Source organism: Leptopilina heterotoma, unplaced genomic scaffold, assembly GCF_015476425.1.
Source record: "Leptopilina heterotoma isolate Lh14 unplaced genomic scaffold, ASM1547642v1 Lhet_88, whole genome shotgun sequence".
Classification (NCBI taxonomy): domain Eukaryota; kingdom Metazoa; phylum Arthropoda; class Insecta; order Hymenoptera; family Figitidae; genus Leptopilina; species Leptopilina heterotoma.
This window is the reverse complement of record NW_025111191.1, coordinates 7,423-30,923: the sequence shown is the minus strand read 5'-3', so window position 1 is coordinate 30,923 and position 23,501 is coordinate 7,423. Positions and strand designations below refer to the sequence as shown.

At 23.8% G+C, this 23,501-nt stretch overlaps 1 protein-coding gene across 1 annotated transcript; it reads left to right on the top strand.

The window, feature by feature from the left end:
• Window positions 1–11,241: 11,241 nt before the first annotated feature.
• On the top strand, window positions 11,242–21,947 carry LOC122511581 (kinesin-like protein KIF20A). The gene is made up of 6 exons (XM_043626935.1): window positions 11,242–12,258; window positions 15,779–17,486; window positions 17,661–17,830; window positions 20,986–21,488; window positions 21,596–21,759; window positions 21,829–21,947. Exons 1-6 carry the CDS (start codon window positions 11,242–11,244, stop codon window positions 21,945–21,947), a joined length of 3,681 nt encoding a protein of 1,226 aa, XP_043482870.1.
• Window positions 21,948–23,501: the final 1,554 nt, after the last annotated feature.

Here is a 23,501-nt window from a genome sequence, read left to right as displayed (position 1 = left end):
GAATTAAATTATTTTTAAAACAATTGAGCTCCCGCGTGCAATGACTCGATCTGCGCTCGGACGCACTCTCTAATACCAGTCGGGTGGCAGTGAGTGGTGCAGAGGCGCTCACTGCCACCCGACTGGTATTAGAGAGTGCGTCCGAGCGCAGATCGAGTCATTGCACGCGGGAGCTCAATTTTAATTGGATTTTATTATTTTTGAAACAATTTTAATTGAATTTTATTATTTTCAAATATTTCAACAAAATTCTTCAAAACAATTCAATTATTTCATAATATTTTTATAAATTCTTCGAAACATTTTAATTATTTTTATATATAGTAAAATTCTTTACAGAAATTCAATTCTTTATAAACCGATTTTAATAGAATTCAAATTGCATTAATTCGTAGTGCTTATAATATGGTTTACCTTTGGCCGTATTTTTTGGTTCAAATAAAAAAAAAAAGTATTCAAATATTTTCATAAAATTCATTTATTTTCTAAAATTTTAATAAATTCTGCGAAACAATTCAATGATTTTTTAATACATTAATTTTGAAAATTAAAAATATTAAAAGAGGAAAAATTTTGAAAAAAAAGTTAGGAAACCAAAAAGCAAACAACTAACTTTAATAACTGCGAACAGATTACAGGAATACAACGATTGTTAAATAGATAAATTAGAGCAGAAAAATTAGGTCAATACTGCTAGGGATGTTAGGGAAATATTACCAAGAAGATAGGGAAAATATCATTGGGAAATATTTTTGCCATTCTGCCAGGAATATTGAGGCAATATTTCATCGACATTGTCCTGCAAGTTTGTCTCAATATTAACAAACAATATCGCCTCAAGATCATCATAAATGTTGACGCAATATTGCCCCAACTTTTCCTGGCAATACTGACCCAATATTTTTTTCTCATTATCTAAATCTAAATGGGCCACTTATTTTTGTCTGCATTATAAAAATTTAAATAGGCCACTTATTTTTTTTGCATTATCAAAATCTAAATAAGCCACTTGCTTTTTTTTGGATTATCAAAATCAAAATAGGCTACTTATATTTTTTTTTGCTTTATCGAAAGCTAAATAGGCCACAGCCTATTTAGATTTCGATAAAGCAAAAAAAATATAAGTAACTATAGTTCAACAGCATGAGAAAAAAAATTGAAGCTACTTTTTTATTTTGCAAAAAAAATAACAATAATGAACGATGATAGGTCAAAGGGGTGCCGAACGTTTGACTAAAATAGGAAGGTATCGTGAAATTTTCGGATTACCACCCTCCTTTTGGAGGATCAGTCTTCCTCCTCTCCCCCTCCTCTTTCTCCTCCTTCTTCTTCTTCACAGTCTTGTTGCAAGGTTCTTAAGGAACATTCAACCCCACGCGGATGAAGATATTAGATTTATCCATTTGTTTGCCGAAAGTCTCATAAATAAGGTCCCTTTGACGTCGTCCTACGAACCTTATCCAATGCGAGGATCTTTCACCCAAAAGTGGGTGGAGGACCAACGGAGGAGGAAAAAGGGGGATCGATCCAAAATAGTCCTTCGTACTGGCATCAGTATTCCCAATTAACAAGACCCTTTCATCAGCTTTTGGATCCCAAGCAAATTGGAGGTGGGACGAAGTGAACTGTACAGACGAGAGATTAGCTATTTATAAATATGATAATCGTGGACGATATCAGATACATATATTTTTTTTCTTGTCTTTAAGAGAGCTTGCGGAAAATGGAAAAAATGAAAAGTAAAATGAGGAAATAAATAATGAGAGGGAAGGGACGGAGAAATCTTTCTGATAATGTTCTCCAAGTAATCGAAAAAGAATAATTAATGTTCCTTTAGAAAGTTAATTTCACTAGAGGGAAAGAGATAAACATTTTTAATTATTTAATTTGAAAACAAAAAATGAAAAATCATGAGAGAGAGAGAGAGTTTTTTTTCTTTTAATCAATATTCATTAGAGTTAATAAGATAAAGAGAGGGTCTCGGTAGTATTTTTTTAAATTATCATTTCCGAGTCAACGACCTTTAATATATGTGTTGATTAACGTAGCATCATTTCCGTAGACGATCCCCAAATATTCACTCTCGAAAAAAATGAATCCATTAACTCTGGGACTAAAACACGAAATATTGAAACAATTCGACTTTCTCCAAAATCACTTCATTTATACCGAACATAAAAATCGTATTTTTCACTATTAGGAAAATAGTAAAAAATTTTTTGGAAACTTTTAAAAAAGTTCTGGAAACTTTCTAAGAATTAAAATAAAATAATAATGAATTTAAATAAAAAGAAACAAAAGTAAATAAAACAAAATTTTGTAAATAAAATAAGGGCTTTGAAAAAAATACCGAAAGTAAATAAAATAATAAAGAATATATGAAAATACGTGAAAAGTAAAGAAAATAAAGCAATGCTAGAAAATTTTTTTTTTAAACTTTTTCAAACTTTATAAAATTCGAAATAAATTCGAAATAAATTTGAAATAAATTCGAAATAAATTCGAAATAAATTTGAAAAAAATTTGAAATAAATTTGAAATAAATTCGAAATAAATTCGAAATAAATTCGAAATAAATTTGAAAAAAATTTGAAATAAATTCGAAATAAATTTGAAATAAATTCGAAATAAATTTGAAATAATTTCGAAATAAATTGGAAATAATTTCGAAATAAATTGGAAAAGAATTCTAAATAAACGTTTGTGAAGTTGATCGAATGAAAGAATTTATTTAAACACAACTCATAATAAAGATAAATGAAAGCGAATCAACGAAAAGAAAAAAGGGATGACAGTTGGCGTCATTAGAACGATGAACAAGGGCACATAAATTCGTTTTTAAATCATTTTTTTAACATGTTAGTTAACAGATCCCTATCATCAGAATAATATCGCATCCAATGACATTAAAATCGATTCTGATTATTACAGAGCATCATATTCATTTTATTATATCGAGGCATAAAAGAATTTCCACATCTGTTCCTCCCTCACACCCCACTTTCTCTCATTTCGAATTCGTTAGTCATCAAAGACTTGTATACTTGCCCGCATCAATTTTCTGATATCCCCTATATATTAATATCCAAAAACTGTTAATTTCTTTCTATTTATTATTTTCATTATATACGTCATAATTTTTCATATATATATTTTAATATTTGTATTTCTAATAAGTCTCCCTGTGGTGATAAAATAATAGGAAATATTTATTAAATTCTTTTAATTTTATTTAAGCATTTTTTATTTATTTATTTTATGTATTGCTTACTTTTTTTTTAAATAAAATTAGCAATTTTTGAAATAATGGAATTTCAAAATTTGTAAAACAAATTTTTTTTGAAAACACTAAAAAATTTAATTTTGAAGAAGTTACAAATAATTTCAGAATAATTTAAAAATAATTTAAAAATAATTTGAATTATACAATGAGTTTTATTATTTATGAAAATAATTGAATTTCGGCGAAGAATTTTATAAAAAAAAGTTTGAAACAATCGGTTTTTTTTGGAAAAAATTTATGTAAATTCTATTTTTAATAATTCAATTCTTGTGAAATTTCCAATAATTTTAATTTCAGATATACAAATTATTGAATTGAAAACAATTTTTGAAAATAATTTAAATTTTGCAACGAATTTTATTAAAATTTTTGAAAATAATTTAATTCTTGTGATCATTATTGTTATTTATGAAAATATTTGACTTCCACTGAATGATTTTATTATTTATAAAAATAATTAAATCCCTGAAAAGAATTTTAAAATTTGTAAATATAATTTAATTACTGCGAAAAATTTAATGCAAAATTTTAAAACATTTGATTTTTTCGAAAAAAATTTATGCAAATTCTATTTTAATTTTTAAATAATTGAATTCCTGTGAAAATTTTATTTGTTTGGAAAATAATTGAATGTTCATGTAAAATATTGACAAAATTTTTGTTTAATAATTTAATTTTTTTGGAACATTTTATTAAAATAGTACAATATTGAAAATCATTGAATTAAAGAAACATTTTTGTTTTTTTAAAACACAATTTTCAAAAATATCAATAAAATTCTCGGCAAAATTTCAATTATTTTCCAAAATTTTCCCCAATTTAATGATTTTCAATATCTACTATTTTAATAAAATTTTCCAAAAGGATTCAATTATTTAAAAATTTATTAATAAAATTCTTTATATGAAAATTCAATTTTAAGAAATATGCATTTGTTCAATTAAATTTTTTTGTATTTAAATAATTAAATTCTACGAGGATTTTCTAATGAAAATTGAGTTAAACGTTTAGATAATAATTTAATAATATTAAAAGCATTAGAGCATAAATAAATAATAAAAAATATAAATAATTTATAAATAATTGAATTTTGGAAAAGTTTCAAAATTAAAATCTTTGAAAATCTGAATTTTTCACATTTTTAATTATTAATTCGGTGGAATTAATTTTTTTTGAGATAGTTTAATTGCGGATTGTTTTAAATAAAGAATTTAGGAATAATTGTAATTTTGTAAAATTGAATTGCAAACAAATAAATTTGCAAATTCTCAAAAAACTTTTTCAAAAATTATTAACAATAATATATTTGTAGAAGAATTTTAGTTAAAAACACGAAAAAAAAATTTAATTTTGAAAAAGTTAGAAATTATTGCAGAAATTAAATTATTTTTCAGAGTACTATTATTTTCAAGAATATTATTATATTCTTCGCAAAAATTAAACATTGTTTAAAAATAATAAAATTCTTCTTAGGGATTCAATTATTTTCAAAAATAAAATTATTTTTATAAGAAATTCAATAATTTGAAAATTTTTAAAAAATTTCTCTGCAAACTTTCAATTATTTTCAAAAATTTTCCTCAATTTAATGATTTTCAATATTTACTATTTTAATAAAATTTTCCTAAAGAATTCAATTATTTAAAAATGATGTTAATAAAAGTTTGACATGAGTTCAATTATTTACAAATTTTTTATAAATTTCTTCGCAATAATTCAATTATTTTCAGACATAATAATTAAAAATTCTAGATTATAATAATAGAATTGAAATGATGAAAATAATTTTAAAGAAGTTATAACAATACTTTTATAATTTATTTGGATTTCAAAAAAGTTTTTGAAAATTTAATTTTTGAAAACCTAATTCCTGTTGAAAAATAATAATAATTAAATATTTATCTAAAAAAGAAATTATTAATGTTTTCGAATAATTTTACAATTAAAGAAATTTGTAAATAAATGTAATAGAATATTTTTTTTCCATAAAATTTTTTCCTGTATTTTCTAAAAATTTTCAAAGTTTCAATCTCATTTTTTTCAGTATAAAAATTTGTTTTCAACAAAGAAATAGAAAATTATTTTAATATAAAAACTCAATTTTTTATCTAATTTTATATCAAAATTTTTAATCTTGGTAATTTTTTTTTAAAACTAGAATTTATTTTAAGTTTAACATTTGGCATTATTAAATAAATAATTTATAAGATCGTCAAATATTGATAAAACTGTTCGTGACGTAAACATCTGTTACCTCTGAATAATCGCGTTTAATCAGTCGAGGTATGTAGATATTATTAAATAGGGATCATTAAATTATTATAAATGCAGAAAAGTAATCTAATGTCATAAAAAAATTATCGTCTATTCAATTAAGTGGAAATTATTATTTTTGTTTTTTTTATTTTATTTTTTATTATTAATAACATCATTATATAATTAATATTGCTATGATCATAGTTTTTTTTTATTTTTATTACTATTACTATTATTATATTTTTTATTTTTATTATTTTTCTTAATATACTCATTTTTATTATCATTATATTATTATTTATTTATTCATTTATTTATTTATTTATTTATTTATTTATTTATTATAAACGCCGGGACAATTATTGTCATTAGTGTTTCGATTGTTATAATGGAAAATAAAGATTTTTGCGATAATAAATTTGGAATTCATATCAGGGAAAATTTCAAATAACATGGATAGTCAATTAAGAAATAGTGTGGCAATAAAAATAAGGAAGGAACGAATTGGTATGAAGATTTTAGTATCAATCGAATTTATCTTATGCGAGTGTATAATTCTTGTCCAATATGCTATTAAAGATCCCATAAAAGATGTTACTGGGGTATTATGTCCAGAAATGAAATGGTCACATTACTAAAAGCGCAGTTGAAATAATATGCTGACAAGTATCATAAAAACTATTGCAATTTCATAAAGGGGGAAAAAATTCTGATTTACAATCCTAATGGGGAAGTAGAGAAAACAAAAATTCCTTCGAAGAGTTTTCTTATTTTTTTTTCTACTTCTTTTTAATTTCTTCATTTAATTTTTAATTTAACATTTTCGAGAAAGAAAATACTGCTGTTGAAAAATTACATTTTTCCTATAATTCTTTATGGGGATATTTTTTTTAGTATTAAATAAATAAGGTACATAAAAAAAGGAGAGAAGAAGTCAGGACATCAATCTTGGGAATGGAAGCAAACGCACAAAACCCGATATATACGGGCGAAGATTTTTTTTTTTTTTTTTGACTGTTATTTTTCATACATGTTGTTGCGTCTTACTAATGCTTGTAGTGTGCCTTTTCCCATGAAAGAAGAACTCTTCGAACTCTCATTTACCTCTCCTCGCCGCACTTTTCTTTATGTACTGTGGTGGATTTATGTATCATCATGGTCTATATAAGTTTGGTTATATGTTCTCCTTCCCACTGATCAAAAATGATGTCTCTAGTAAATACTTTGACGACCAACGGAAAATCCCTTTTATCGTTAATTTTCCTTGGTGCAGTTATTTTTTTCGGGTGTGGGGAGGAAAAACGAATTGCATAGATGGCTTTTAGAATTTATTTCGAGAATATTGTTCCACACAGTTTGTCACCAAATTGCCTCAATATTGCCGAATATATTGTCAAAATGTTGCCAAAATATTGCCACCAAATTGCCTCAAAATTGCCTCAAAAATTGCCGAATATTTTGCCACTATTCAGGACTCAAACCTCGAAAAAAAAAAAAAATGAAAAATCAGTTGTATAAAAAATAAAAACTCATAGTGTCCAACTTTTGCGGTACGATTAAAAAGAAAATAGAAAGGCGTTTTGCGATGAGGCGCGATACGAGTTGAGGCGGTAAAGACGAAAAGCAAAAATTATTTGGACAAAAAGGGCCGGTCTGTCAATATACAAGGCGAGGATTGTAGGTCTGAAAAGGTACCGCCATTCCTGATGAGTTAAGACAGTTAGAATCTTAAGCCACTGTTACACAGTGGTTGCTTGTGCCCAATAGATTCTAATGCCGCGATACCGAATGAACATCATCCCGACCTATCTTCAACGGGCGGCACCGAGCTATTAGCTCTGGCTTTGATTGGCTTCGTTTAATGGGCCAGGCGACACGCATATAAATTGCCGCATTTCTCCTTTGAAGATATTTCGAGCTTTCCTCCCTTCTAGTCGCTGTGTTTCTCGTAATTTCTATCCTCTCTTAATATGTATGTATATATAAAATTATAAACATACACAAGTATTTGTCTCAGCTTTTGAAAATTTACAATTTTGCTAAAATTTATATTCACATAGTTTCAATTCATATATAGTTGGAAAAAATATTTTATAAATATTTCCGCAAAATTGGGAAACTTTGAATTTAAAATTCTCTGTATAGAAAATTAATTATACTAATTCGCGCGCTAAAGCGCGCAGCTAACTTCTTCCTCCCTTTTTTAAATAAAATTAACAATTTTAAAAATAATAGAATTTAAAAATTTTCTAATTTATTATTACAATTATAATTATAATAATAGAGTTGAAGTTGTCGATCACCCCGAGTCAGGTGTAAATTGGTTGTAAATTGTAAATCCGTGCAATGGGTAAAATAAATAAATTTAAATTTTTGTTAAAAAAACTAAAAAAAATTCAATTTTGGAGAAATTAGAAATAATTGCAAAAAATCAATTATTTTCAAAAAAAAATAAAATTCTTCTTATAAAATTCAACTATGTTCAAAATTTGAAAAAAATTCTCGTAAAAATTCCAATTATCTTTATAAATAACAAACTTTTCACCAAAGTTCAATTATTTTCATAAATGTCAAAAAAAATTCTTGCCCTAATTTCAATTATTTTCAAAAATAAAATGCATTTTTCTAATTTCAATGATTATCGATATCTACTATTTTAATAAAATTTCCCAAAAAGAATTCAATTATTTAAAAAAAAATTTTAATAGTATAATTCTATGCAAACATTTAATTATTTTCATAAATAATAAAAATTTTACAGGAATTCAATTATTTTCACAAATAATAAATTTTTTTTAAGGAATTCAATTATTTTCATAAAAAAATAATTTAAAATTCTAGAAAACAAGAAAGAAAGAACTGCCATAAAGTTATTACTTATTTAAATTATTTAATGAAGTATTTTTTTTTTAAATTTAATTTAAATTTTGTTGAAATTAGTTTCAATTTCAAAAATTTTAACGCAATTATTTTAAACAATTTAACTATCGTAATGAATATTAAAATTCTTTCCAGAAATTCAATTATATTCAGGAATTTTTATAAAATTCATTATATAATTCAACTATTTTCATAAATAACAATATTCATCAGAAGAATTTAATTCGTTTCAAAATTAATAAAATTCTTTACAAAAATTCAATTATTTTCAAAGAATCCAAAAAAAAAATTGTCTACATTTCAATTATCATTATAATTGAATAGCAAAATTCTTCGACAAAATTCAATTATTTTCAGGAATTTTAATAAAATTCATTAAAAAATTCCATTGTTTTCATAAATAATAGTATTCGTCACAAGAATTCAATTATTTTTAAAATTAATAAAATTCAATTATTTACAAAAATTTTAATAAAATTCTAGTTAAAATTTTAATTGTTTTCAAAAAATTTTTCTTAATTTAATGATTTTCAACATTCTAGTATTTAAAAAAAAAGTTTCAAAAAAATTAAATTATTAAACAAAAATTTTGACCAAATTTTACATAAACATTCAATTATTTTCCAAACAATTAAAAATTTCACAAGAATTCAATTATTTAAAATAGAATTTGCATAAATTTTTTCGAAAAAATCAAATGTTTTAAATTTTTAAATAATTGTATTCTTTTGACGAATTTTAATCAAAATTTTAAAAATAATTACATTTTCCGAGGAATTCGATTAAAATTGCATTAAAAATAATTGAAATTCTGAGATGAGTTTTATTATTTACGAAAATAATTGAATTTTTGAAAAGAAACTTATAAAATTTTTTTTAAATATTTGAATTCCTGTGAAACTTTTATTATTTATGATTTTCGAGAAATTCGATTAAAATTGTATTAAAAATAATTTGAAATTCCGCGATGAGTTTTATTATTTCTGAAAATAATTAAATGATTGCGAAGAAATTTACATAAAATTTGTAAATAATTGAATTTATGTGAAATTTTTATTATTTTATAAAAATAATTAAAGGTTTGCTTAGAATTTTATTAAATTTGTTTTAAATAATTAAATTCTTTTGAAAAATTTTATTAAATTAGTAGATATTGAAGAATAATTCAAATGATGAAAATTTTTGCAATTGAATTTTGAAGAAGATTTTTTTTATTTATAAAGTTAATAATTCGGATTTTGTCGAATTTTTTTTGTAAATTTTGAACATAGTTGAATGTTGTGATAAGAATTTTATAACTTTTGAAAATAATTGAATTACTGCAATCATTTGCAACTTCTTCAAAATTCAATTTTTTAAATATTTTTAACTAAAATTTTTCTATTAATCCATTATTTTTAATAATTAATTAAATATATATTGACAAATTTAACTAATGTTAGAAGATTTTGAATTATTAAAATTTTTCAAAAATTTAAGTTTTTTAAAATTTTTAATTAAATTCATTGAAGATTGAAATTTTATTAAATTTTAAATTAAAATCTTTTGAGTTCATTTATTCATGAAAATTGTAAACGCAGCTTTTTTAAAATTATGTAAATTAATTTTGAAATATTTAAGTAAAATTATTATTTATTTAATAATTTGTAAGTCATTATTTTATGATAGTTTGTTCAAGATTTAATTTATTTGAAAAGAAATTATTGTCAGAAATTGAAAAAATTAAAGGTTTTGTATTAAAATTTGTGGTAATTTCATAGTTTATAAGGCAAACAAAAAAGACATAAAAATTAAAAATTTTCTTATGAATTCTAAAAATTTAATTTTTTACAGTATTTTTTATAAAAATTCCTGACTTTTCTTTGATTTTTCTTTGTCAGAAAGTCAAAATATGTAATTATTATAGTTATAATAATATTAAAACTATATTCCAAATTAAATTTTATTTTTTAGAAAATAAATTTCAATTAAAAATTTTTACGTTCAATTATTTTTAAAATTGCTAATTTTATTAAAAATTTTATTGAAAAAATGGAAGAAAAAGTTAGTCGCTTGCGAATTGTTGCTAGTTTTTAAATTATTTTCGAATAGTTTTGAATATATTTAGAATATTTTTGATGGAAAATTACTTAATTTTTGTTACATTTGATTGTCTTTAATTATTTCCGTTATTTACTAAAATTTAACATTGTAATTGCAATTCCAAAATTTTTTGAAAATTTTTTTTTCGTTGTAATTTTATTACAACGAAATTTTATTTGGATTATTTCGAAATTTACATAAACTCGTGACGTGAATTTTTTTCTGTAAATACAATAATGCTAACCTTCAGTTTAATACCAAAAAAAAGTGACAATCGTTCTTAAATGTCTAGTTTTTGACATTACTTTCAAAATACAAAAAAGGAACGAGATGTTTTTCTATCGCGAAAATAATCTTCCTGGTGTATAAAAATATTTCTAGTTTCAGAAAAAATTAGCGCCATGTCGAAAATAAACAAATAGTTTCGAATTCTCCACTGAACAGTGTTTTCAATTTTCTTCGGATATTTTTCAAGTTTCATAAGAAGTTGAAAATAATTTTCCTTCTCTCGTAAAATGTAAGTTCTTATCTATCATTAAATATTAAAAATATAAAAATATATTAAGACAAATTTGTAAAAAATTATTTAAAAAACGAATATTTAATATTTAATTTAAAAATTAAAAAATTAAAAATATACCCAAAATTTTTCAGTTTTTCTTTTGCTTTGAATAATTAACAAAAATAGGTTAAAAATAGTAAACTATCTAAAAGGAATAAATATTTACAGAATAAGAAAAATGGATTCAGGTGTAATTAATAATTCCGAGAAGCAATCATCAAAGAAAGATGAATGCACATTACCGGATGTCTCGTCAGTTTCATTGGATTCAGTTTCCGAATTATCATCATCGAATTTAGGAAATAAAGTAAAAGTATTCTTAAAAATAAGACCAACCGATAATGACAATGATGATTGTGAAATTTTCACAATAATAAATTCTACAAATCTCGTGACAAAAATCCCACCATGCGATTCATCATCACGACAATCGAAGCACTTCAATAATCAAACAAAGGATTCGAGAAAATATAAATTTACAAAAATTCTTCCAATTGAAATTTCGCCATCACAACTTTTTAATGACACCACACGGCAAACTGTCATGAATTTTATTCAAGGTCAAAATTCAACAGTAATGAATTATGGCACTAGTAATTCTGGTAAAACTCATTCGTTCTTCGGTGAAAATAATACACTCGGACTAATACCAAGAAGTTTAAAATTTCTATTCTCAATTATTGAAAACACTGTTTCGTCAAATTACAAACCGTTTTATGGAAATGTGGTGAAAAATTTTGATGAATTTGAGAGAATTTTGGATAAGCAGATTAAGGAGAAATTGTTTTTCACTTCGAGACGGAAAAATTCAGTTCAATTGGATGAATTTAGAAATTTGGATGAATTTTCATTGAGGGAAAATAATGAAGAAGCGAAGGATGATGGTTATTTTTATTCGGTTTGGATTTCTTTTTTTGAAATTTACAATGAGGGTATTTTCGATTTATTGGCGAATGAAGAGGGTAATAAGAATCATTTGAAGTTGACTACGGATGAAAAGGGGAACAATTATTTGAAGGGAATTAGAAAACTTTATGCCACAAGTGCTGAGGAGGCTTTTCAAATTATGTTGGCTGGTAAATCACAACTTCGAGTTGGTGTCACTGCGATGAATTCCAAAAGTTCACGGTCACATGGTATTTTTAGTTTAACTCTTTTGAAGTACAGGGAAAATTCCTCTCCTGAAGATGTGACAGTTAGTATTTTTTTTAGTTCTCTACTAGTTATCTTATTTTTCCGATTCTTTTTTTCCACTTTTCTAGTTTTTCCATTTTTCTATTTTTGGCTTTTTTTAACTTTCTACAGTTTCTTTTTTAATTCAGCAAATAATTTAAAAACTAACTTCTTTTTTTTTAAAATATAAACTCGAGATAAAGTATTTTTATTCAGGGTTGCCACAGGTCAGGGAAAAGTCGGGGATTTTTATTAAAAGTACTGAAAAAAATTAAATATTTAGAATTTATAAGAAAATTCTGAATTTTTGTTTGCCTCATAAACTATAAAATTACCACGAATTCTAAAAAAATTTTTTTTTTCTATTTCTGACAATAATTTATTTTAAATAACTTAATTTTATTGAAGAACTGCCATAAAGTTATTACTTATAAATCATTTAATGAATTATTTTCTTAAAAAACTTTAATTTCAATTCTGTTGAAATTAGGTTAAATTTAAAAAATTTTAACGCAGTTATTTGGAACAATTTAACTTTCGTAATGAATATTAAAATTCTTTCCAGAAATTCAATTATTTTCAAAATTTTTTTTTAAATTTTGGTCAAAATTTTAATTATCTTTTCAAATAGCAAAGTTCTTTGCCGAAATTCAATTATATTCAGGAATTTTTATTAAATTCATTGTATAATTCAATTATTTTTATAAATAACAATATTCATCAGAATAATTCAATTAGTTTCAAAATTAATAAAATTCTTAGCAGAAATTCAATTAATTTGAAAGAATAAAAAAAAAATGTCGTCAACATTTCAATTATCTTTATAATTGAATAGCAACATTCTTCGACAAAATTCAATTATTTTCAGGAATTTCAATAAAATTCATTGAAAAATTCTATTGTTTTCATAAATAATAGTATTCGTCACAAGAATTCAGTTATTTTAAAAGATTAAAAAAAAATTTGACGTCAATATTTCAATTATCTTTATAATTAAGGTAGTACGCTCGTGATCGCACTTTTCTATAGAATTTCATGAAATTTGAAATCAGAATAGTTAATAACAAGATCTATGTATTTGCAAAATATTAAAAAAATTGACCGTTTCTAAAACAAGATATTTAAGTTCAAAGTTTGTTATTTAACATAGTTAACCTATGAAAAGTGCATGTGAACGGCACATTTCTTCTAATAACTTCTAAAATTTTCTATAGATTGTTTTAAAAAACTAATATATTATAAATGAATGTTTGAGAAATTTATAACAAAAAGATTTAACAATATTAACCGTTTCAGTTAAAAGATATAATATAATATTCTAACCTGACTAGTATACTTGTGTGTGAGTGTGTCTGTACATAGGGCTGACTATGTATTCAGTACAGTTCAAGCAAAAATATGCTACAGTAACTGCACCATACTATAGCATTTTATTAAAATTTACTTTTGAGAGTGACTGTCGCGAGCGTACTACCTTAAATAGCAAAATTACTAGACAAAATTCAATTATTTTCAAAAATTTTTAATAAAATTTATTGCAAAACTCAATTGTTTTCATAAATAATAGTATTCGTCACAAGAATTTAATTATTTTTAAAATAATAAAATTCAATTATTTTAAAAAATTTTAATAAAATAAATGTCAAAATTTCAATTATTATCAAAAATTTTTCTTATTAAGTCAATGATTTTCAATATTCTACTATTTTAATAAAATGTTCCAAAAAAATTAAACTATTTAAACAAAAATTTTGAAAATATTTTACACGAACATTCAATTATTATTTTCCAAACAAAAATAATTTAATTCTTTTAGAAAATTTTATTAAAATAGTAAATATTGAAAATTATTAAATTCAGGAAAATTTTTGAAAATAATTGAAAATTTGCCGAGATGAGTTTTATCAACATTTTTTTAAATAATTGAATTGCTACGAAGAATTTTATTAAATTTTTTAAAAATAATTGAATTTCTTGCAATGAATGTTATTAAAATTTTAAAAAATAATTGAATTCTTACGAGAAACTTTATTAATTTTTTTTTTAAATAATTGAATTCTAGCGAAGAATTTATAAAAATCATTTTAAATAATGAAATTTTTTGAAAAATTTCATGAAAATTGTGTTTGAAAAAACACAACAATTTTTCTTAATTCAATTCAATTATTTTCAGGAATTTTAATAAAATTCAATGTAAAATTTAATTATTTTTATAAATAATAGTATTCGTCACAAGAATTCAATAATTTATATAAAAGTAATAAAATTCAATTATTTTCAAAAATTTTTATTAAAATGCATTGTAAAATTTCAATTATTTTCAAAATTCTACTATTTTAATAAAATATCCCAAAAAGTTAAATTATTAAACAAAAATTTTAACAATATTTTACACGAACATTCAATTATTTTCCAAATAAATAAAAATTTCACAGGAATTCAATTATTTAAAATAGAATTTGCATAAATTTTTTCGAAAAAATCAAATCTTTTAAAATTTTTTATTAATTTTTTCGCAGTAATTCAATTTTATTCATCGATTTTTAAATTCTTTTCAGGGATTAAATTATTTTTATAAATAATAAAAATTTTAAATAATTGAATTCTAGTAGAATTTTCTAATAGAAATGGATTTTTATATATGAATTCCAGTTAAAGTTTTAGATAATAATTGAATTTTGGAGAAGTTACTAATAATTTGAATTTGTAGAAATAATTGAATTTTGTAAAAGTTTCAAATTAAAATCTTTGAAAATTTGAATTTTTCATACTTTTAACTAACAATTATTAATTTTTTTTAGAACGTTTATTTGTATTTTTTTAAAAATTATTTGTGGTTTTTATTTTCTAATATATGTTTAATTAAAGAATTTCCGAATAATCGAAATTTTGTAAAACTGAATTGTAAAGAAATAAATTTGAAAATTCTCAAAAGAACTTTATCATAAATTATTAAAAATAATTGATTTAAAGAAGAATTTTATTTGAAAATTTTAAAAAATAATAATTGAATTGAAGCGATGAAAATAATTTTAAAGTAGTTACAGTAACAATATTTTTATAATATAAAATAATAATTATATCATTAATCACTCTTAATTATTATAAAACATGAAGAAATCGATTGCTCCGAGTCGAAGACTCGGAGTGATCCATTTCTTCATGTTTTATAATAATATTCTTTCAAGTTATTTACTTTCAAAAGGTTTGAATTTAAAATTTTTGAAATCTTCTTTCCTATGAAAAAATAATAATGATTAAAAAAGAAGTTAAGTTATTGATATTTTCGAATAATTTTACAGTTAAAGAATTTTGTAAATAAATGTAATGGAAAATTTTTTTTAGTATATAATAATTTTCAGAGAGAATCAGAATATTCTTTAGGGTCAGGGAAAAAGTGAAAATTTTGTCTGGAAATCAGGGAAAGACAAAATTAAATTTTTGTGGCAACCCTGTTATTGTTTCTTTTCCTTTTTTTTAATATACAATTTTTCGAATTTATTTTTTCCGAAAATTTAATTTTCCGCTTTTTTAATTTTAAGATGAGTACATTGACATTCTGTGACCTTGCCGGAAGTGGTGGCTTGCGAATGAATCAGAATAGGGAACGAGTTAAGGAATCACGAAGTATCAACGCGAGTCTATTGGTTCTTGGCAGATGTCTAAAGACAATTCAACGAAATTCAATTTTACGCGATAACACCGGACCCTTTAGGGAATCAAATTTAACCCGATACCTACAGAACGCTCTATTGGGAAAGGAGAATTTAATTATTTTGGTTAATCTAAATAAATCACCCGAGCTTTATGTTGAGACACAAAATGTCTTGAATTTCGTTTCAACTCTCAATAAAGTGAAATTTGAAATTCCTTCCGAAAAGAAATCATTAATTTCCCGAAGTTCCACTTGGATATGTTCACCGAAAACTCCACTCAAAGTGATAGAAACACCACAAGAGGGGGAAAATTACGAAAAACTAAAACAAGAGAATGGAAAATTATTACAAGAACTAGAGACCATGAGGAATGGGATTTTGAACAAAGAATATGAGATTCGACAAGAATTGACGGAAATGTATTCTGGAAAATTGAAAGAACTTGAGAAGACTTGGAGAATAAAGACTGAAAAGCTTGATGAGGAGCATGACGATTTATTAAATTGGTCAGTGAAGCAAGTCGAGGATTATTACAAGCAGCGAATAAATAATATGACAAGGAAACGAAAGCGTCTCAATAGTCACGAGGGTCATGGAGATTCGGAAGAATCAACTGTTGATAGTTTGGAATTATCGAAGGCAACCGCAAAAATAATCGCACTTCAGGAAATTATCGAGAACCTAAAGAAAAGAAATTTGGACCTAAGTGTCCAGAAGTCGGAGCTGACTTTCGAATTGTCGACCACTAGGAACGAACTACAAGATTTGAAGAAACGCTTCCAAACTGAAGAACCGTGCGAAAATGCCTTTAAAAAACGAAGAGAATCTTTTTTGTTCGAATTCACAGAGCATTGGACTAGGAATAACGAACTACAAGAGGAATTACAGGAAAAGCTGGAGAGAATCGAGCAACTAAAGATCGAATTGAAGCAGAAGGATCAGGAATTAGGGGAAATTAGAAAAGCCCTGAGAGATGATGAAGAATCGTCAATGAACAATAGTTTAAAATCAGATTCACGAGAGTTGTCCCTATCTCCGATGTCACTAAACAAAGTATCAATAATCGAAGAAGAAAATTCACAATCCCCAACAGTATCCCTAAGAACTTTGATAACGGTTCCAATCCTAGAAACCCTCGACGATCTCTCCCAAGAAAACAGGCTCAGTTTCCTAGATTCTTCAATCGAGAAATCGGAAAAAAGCCTCCGAACAAGTGACGACGACTCTGGAATCCGAACATCTTCCGTAACCACCGAATCTTGCGCCAAAGATCACAAAGCAATTCAAGTCGATCTCGACGACATTGATCAAATTAGACTTAAATTAGAAAAACTAAAAATCGACTACGAAAATCTAGGTAACAATTACACGATAAAATCGGAAAAGCTAGATTTATTGATTCCCGAAATGGAAAAAATGAAGCAAACAATTTTTCAATTGGAAACGACAACAGTTGAGGATAAGAAAAAATTAGAGAATTCCATTCCCGAAATGGAAAAAATGAAGCAATTAATTTTTCAATTGGAAACGACAACAGTTGCCGATCGGAAAAAATTAGAGGAGTACGAAATTCAGTTGTTACGAAAGGAGGATTGTTTGAAACGTTTAGATGCGGACAAAAAGGAACTCACCGATAGGTATAATTCAATATTTGAAAATTTGAAAGAGAAGATAAATTACGAAAATAAATTTGATGATATTCTGCTACCGGACGATTTGGACAAGTATATCGAGAAGTGTGTGACACTTGGCAATCAGATAAAGACAGATCAGGCCCAATTGGAGGAGAAAATTATCAAATGCACCACGGAGCATGTTCCGAAAATTAAGAAATTAGAATTGGAGTTGATGGAAAAAAATACTATCGTTCAAAAATTGTGTGAAGAGATGACAGACGTTAGGCAGGATCTAAAGAGGATTGAGAAAATTGATGAAAGAGTAAGCAAAAACTAATTTATGTCCGCTTTGCATTTTTGATTTTTTTCATTATCAGGCTTCGCTCTCAATTTTTTTTTTAAAGGAGCAAAAAGTAGCTTTAAGACTAAAAAAAAGTATTAAATAGTAGCATTAATTAAAGAAAGTAGTAAGAAAAGTAACTACTATGGAAAATTAAATTTTTCGACAAAAAAAATTTATTTTAGACGATTTACAAAATTAAAATTTCATTCTGTATTTTTCTATGAAATTTTCCTGAGTTCTATCAAAAAATGTTTCTTTTTCCTGTTTAGTAACTTTAATTCTAAATTCTTCACTATTTTCCAAACTTTTAGTTAAAAATTTTAGAATTCTTCAGAAATTCGATTTTATTTCGAAATAATTCGAAATAATTTTTAAAAGTAAGAAAATTAATTTTTTTCAAAACATAAAATTTATTTCGATTAAATTTGACAAAACTTTCCTTGAAAATTTAAATAAATACAGGGCACGAACCAGTGAAAGTATTTAAAAATAAAAATACGGACTTTACGGACCAAAAATAAGAAATTTTGGACTATTTACGGACCAATTATTACTGACAAAAATATAACATGTCCGCAATTATTTACATCACTTCAATTCAAATATATTATTTTCAAGAATTTTTAACTAAAATTCTTCTTTTAATTCAATTATTTTTAATATTTTTCGAAAAAGTTCTTTGACAATTTTCAAAAATCCATTTTTCAATTTTAGGAAATTTCAATTATTCGAAAATTATTCAACTAAATATAATATTAGAAAATAACAACATCAAAAAAATTCAATGAAACCTTTTGAAAAAAATTAATTTCACCGAATTGTTAGTTAAAATTTTAATTTTCAAAGATTTTAATTTTAAACCTTTTCAGAATTCAATTATTTCTAAAAATTCTATGCTAAAATGTTTTTAATATTCAATAAGTATCTATAAAATTTTAACTGATATTCATTTTTAAATCAAGTTTTATTAGAAAATTCAACAAGAATTCAATTATTTAAATACAAAAATTAATAATTTATTGAATAATTGAATGTTTCTTTAAATTTAATTCTTATGAAGAATTTTATCAACAAATAATTAAATTAAATATTTAGAATAATTAAATTTTTCTAGGAATTTATTATTAATGAAAAAACTGAAATTTTCTCAAGAATTTAAAAAAATTTTTAAAATAATAGTAAAGATGTAAACTTATTCTTGTATTTTTTTAAATTTAGTAAAGATTTTGAAGGTTTTCTTTTTAAATAATTAAATTGATACAAAGAATTTTATAAAAATCATTTTAAATAATCGATTTTTTTCAAAAAATTTTATAAAAATTGTGTTTGTTTGAAAATAATTGAATTTTTGTGAAAATTTTATTATTTTTTAAAATAATTGAATTCCTAAAAAGAATTCTATTATTTACGAAAATAATTAAATCGCTGTAAAAATTTTATACTATTTATGAAAATAAATGAATTGTTGCGAAAAATTTTATAAAAAATTTACAAATCATTAAATTTATGCAAAGATTTTTATCAAAAAATTTGATAATAATTTAATTTCTTGGAAGAATTTTATTATTTATGGAAATAATTGAATTTTTGGAAAGAATGTTATTGACATTTTTCATAATCCTAATTAAATTCTTTTGAAGAATATATTTGAATTTCTTTAAAATAATTGAGTTTTTTTAATAATTTTAATTAAAAATTTTCAAAGTAATTGACTTTATTATGAGCAATTTCTTTTTAGTTTTTACAATAATATTGTTTCTTAATAATTGAAATTAAACATTTAATTCTTGAATTTTATTTAAATTTTTAGAAAATAATTGAATTCTTTCAACAATTTTTTTTAATATATCGAATACAATCGAATTTATTTTAATGATTGTATTGAAAACAATTGAATTCCAAAAAAAGAATTTTATTATTTATGAAAAATAATAGAATTCTTACGATAAATTTTACTACTAATAAAAATAGTTGAATTGTTTCGAAGGATTTATTAAAATTTTAGAAAATAATTGAATTATTTCGAAAAATGTTATTAAAAATTTTTTTAAAAACTGGAATCCTTTTAAGAAAAATATTATTAAAATTGTATTAAAAATAATTGAATTTTTGAAAAGAATTTTATTAAAATTTTTGAAAATAATTGAATTTCGGAGAAGAATTTTATTATTTAAAAAAATAATTGAAATTTTGATGAGATTTTTTAAAAAAAATTTACTATGATTGAATTTTTGCAAACAATTTTATTACTTTTATTACTTTATTCAAATACAAAAAATAAATAATTCATTAAATATCTTATTATTTTTTAAAATTGAATACTAAAAAAGAATTTTATTAAAATTTTTGAAAAGCATTTCTTTCGAGGAATATTAATACAACTTTAGAAAATAATTACATTTTTCGAGTAATTTATTTCAAACTGTATTTAAAATAATTCAAATTCTGTAAAGAATTTTATTATTTATAAAAATAATTGAATTTCTGTGAGGAATTTTATTATTTATGAAAATAATTGAATTCTTGGGAAAAATTTTATAAATTGTAAATAAAATTGATTTCCTGTAAGAAATTTTATTATTTATGAAAATAATTGAATTTCTTATAAAAATTTTATAATTTCTAAAAATAATTGAATTTTTTTTTTCATTTTATAAAAATTTAAGAGAATAATTCAAATATTTCGAATAACTTAATTAAAATTAGATTAAAAATAATTAAATTTTTGCGATGGATTGTATTATTTAGGAAAATAATAATTTAACTATTATAAATAAATTTTGTCAAAATTATAGAAAAAAAAGGGCTCGTTTGACGCCCGCGTTTGTAACGAAATAATGAATTAAATATTATTAACTTTTTTCAAAGAATTTTATTAAAATAATTAAAACATTTCAAAGAATTGAATTAAAATTGTATTAAAAATAACTGAATTTTCAAAAATAGGGAAAAGTAGCTTTTAGTGTCACAAATTAAAAAAAAAGTATCCAAATAGTAGTTAATCGTAAAAAAAGTAGTAAATAGTAGGTTTTATGTAGTTGAGTGCGAAGCCTGCAGTATTTAAAAATTATTTTCATTAAGTATAACCGTTAGCAAAAGTTTTTTAAAATAACTAATCAAAACACATCCTCCAGATGAAATTTTTCGAAATCACTCTTCAGAAAAATGAGAAAGAAAAACAAGATTTACGAAAATTATTACAAGAGAAAATATCCCATCAGGGCGAATTGGAAAAAACTCTATCGTGCTTATCAGAAAAAATAACCCGACGCGATACTGAATTGCTAATACTCAAAGAAAATTTGAATCACACTAAAACAACGAATTCAATTAATTACAAAAATACAAATGAATTGAGTAATCTTGTTTCTGGATCGCTACTAAAAATGAGTGACATAAAAACTGAATTATTAAAATCAGAAGAGTCTCGTAACAATATGGATCGAAGTTGGGCACAGGAATACGGTTTCTTACGTTCACAATTATCGACTTTCGAAAATCAGGGAAATTTATTGTCACAAATGTACGAGAGGAATGAGGAAATAATTCTGGATGTGAAAAAATTGAAAAAATGTCTACAACTAAAAGAGAGGGAAATTGACGAAATGAGGAAAAATCGGGACGAAACTATTGAGAGGTATAAAAATTTCCTTTCTGAAAAAATTTTTTTTTAAGAATTTCTTTCTGAAGAATTTTTTTGAGGAATTATTTTTTAAATTTACAACTACTTTTTTGTAATTTAAGATACGATTTACTTGTGGACCAACTTCAAATGGACGTGAATGTAATTAAAGAAAATAAGGAATACCTAGCCCTACAAGAATCGAGTAAACAACTAAAGAAAAGTATCAGCGAAACGTTTAAATTCAAGAAACGAAAATCAAAAAACCGTCAAATGAATACCAATGGTAATAAAACAAAATTTTTTTTTTTTAAATTAAAAAATTCTACCATTACATTCTTCATTTTCGAAATAGATTCGAAAAATTGGAGTACACCGACAGTAAGTTCGTCTGCATCACTGGAATCAATTCGAAAATTCGCCCGAAGAACTTGTCAGTGTCCGAAAAATTCCAACGAGGCGAGTATTTATTGAAAGTACAAAAAAAAAATTAGTGACCAAAAATCAAGAAGAAATGGAAAAATTGTTTTCCAATGTCGATTATATAAGTCAAACCCATTCGGGTGTTTCAGGTAGAAAGTGAATCAATTTTGAATATAATTTCATCACAGCTTTCTGATTTTTATAATAATATCGAGACACAATCAGGAACAACTTTAATTCGTATTGTTGACAATCGGAATTGTTTGAAAGAGACAAAGAAAATGTTTAGCGAAGAAAAAAAGGAATAATTGCAATTTTTGAAAAGTTTAAACACAATATTCTCTATTTTACAATAACATAAAACTTTATACACTATCTCTTTTTTTAAAAGTTTCATAATAGTGTTTTGCAATTTTTTTTTCTTTTTTAGAAAACTTGTTACTAATTGTTTGCTAATAATGATGATACAATAAACTTGTATTTTGTTTTGGTAAAAAACAATTTTTACTTTTAGATCCAAAAAAATTTTGTCTAGCGAAATTCAAGGAACAATACATTGTGTAAATTTCAATAAATTAAAATTACTAGAATTAAAAAAATTTTAACTTGAACGTCTTTTACCAAATTTTTGAAATTCTGCTACTGTCGGTTTTGGTTGTTACGACTTAAAAGTCAAAATAAAATCAAATAAACTTTTTCTACCTCAGAATGTTGATAAGCAACAGCCAAGCAATAAGTAAGGTGATTACCAGCAATAAAAAATTATTAGAATTGTAATAAAAATTAAATTCTGCTATTTAATGATAGATCGTCCAACGTCCTTCCGGCAGGACGAAAAAGACTCAGGTAAGTCCCTCCGAAATCACTAAAGAAAACTAACATGGATTCAGATAAATAAAAAATGATATATATCATTGGAAAGGTAACGAAACAAGCTTTCAGCGCATATAAATATCGAGCTTGTAAGTTCAAAACTAAGGGCTGGGTAGTTTGAAGAAGTTACATGTTCCAAAAATTCACATAATTTTTAGTCACAGAATGACGAAGCCCGGTCCTGCCGGCAGGACGCTTTTCGCTTTATTTAAGAGACTGCCTAGCCCAGGTTTATAAATTTAAAGACTCGATATTTACATCGTTTAAAAGCTTGTTTCATTACCTTTCCAACGATATATTTAGTTTTATATTTATCTGCTTCCATATTAATTTTATAGAGCAATTTCTAAGGGACTCGCGCCTGAGTCTATACTCAAATATACTGAAAAATATTAAAAATGAATTTTTTTTAATTAAAAAATTAGGTTTCATTCTTTGAACGTTTCTGAAGAGAAAGAGACTCGTCCGGTCAAAAAATATTGATTTTTGGGAATTTTACATTAAATTTACGAAAAAATGTTTTTTTCACTGTTTAAAAACATAGCAAGTTTGAAGGCTTTAAAAAATGGTTTAATATTATTATTTTAAAAAGTCAAAAATATGTATTTTTTCGTCTTTTCGTCTACTTCAACCCCAAAGAGTGCCAGAAAAGAAAAGTTGAATTCCCTTTTTTTAAAAGCCTTTTTTTCGGAACGTCCTTCCGGCAGGATGGGCGCTTGGACGATTTATCAT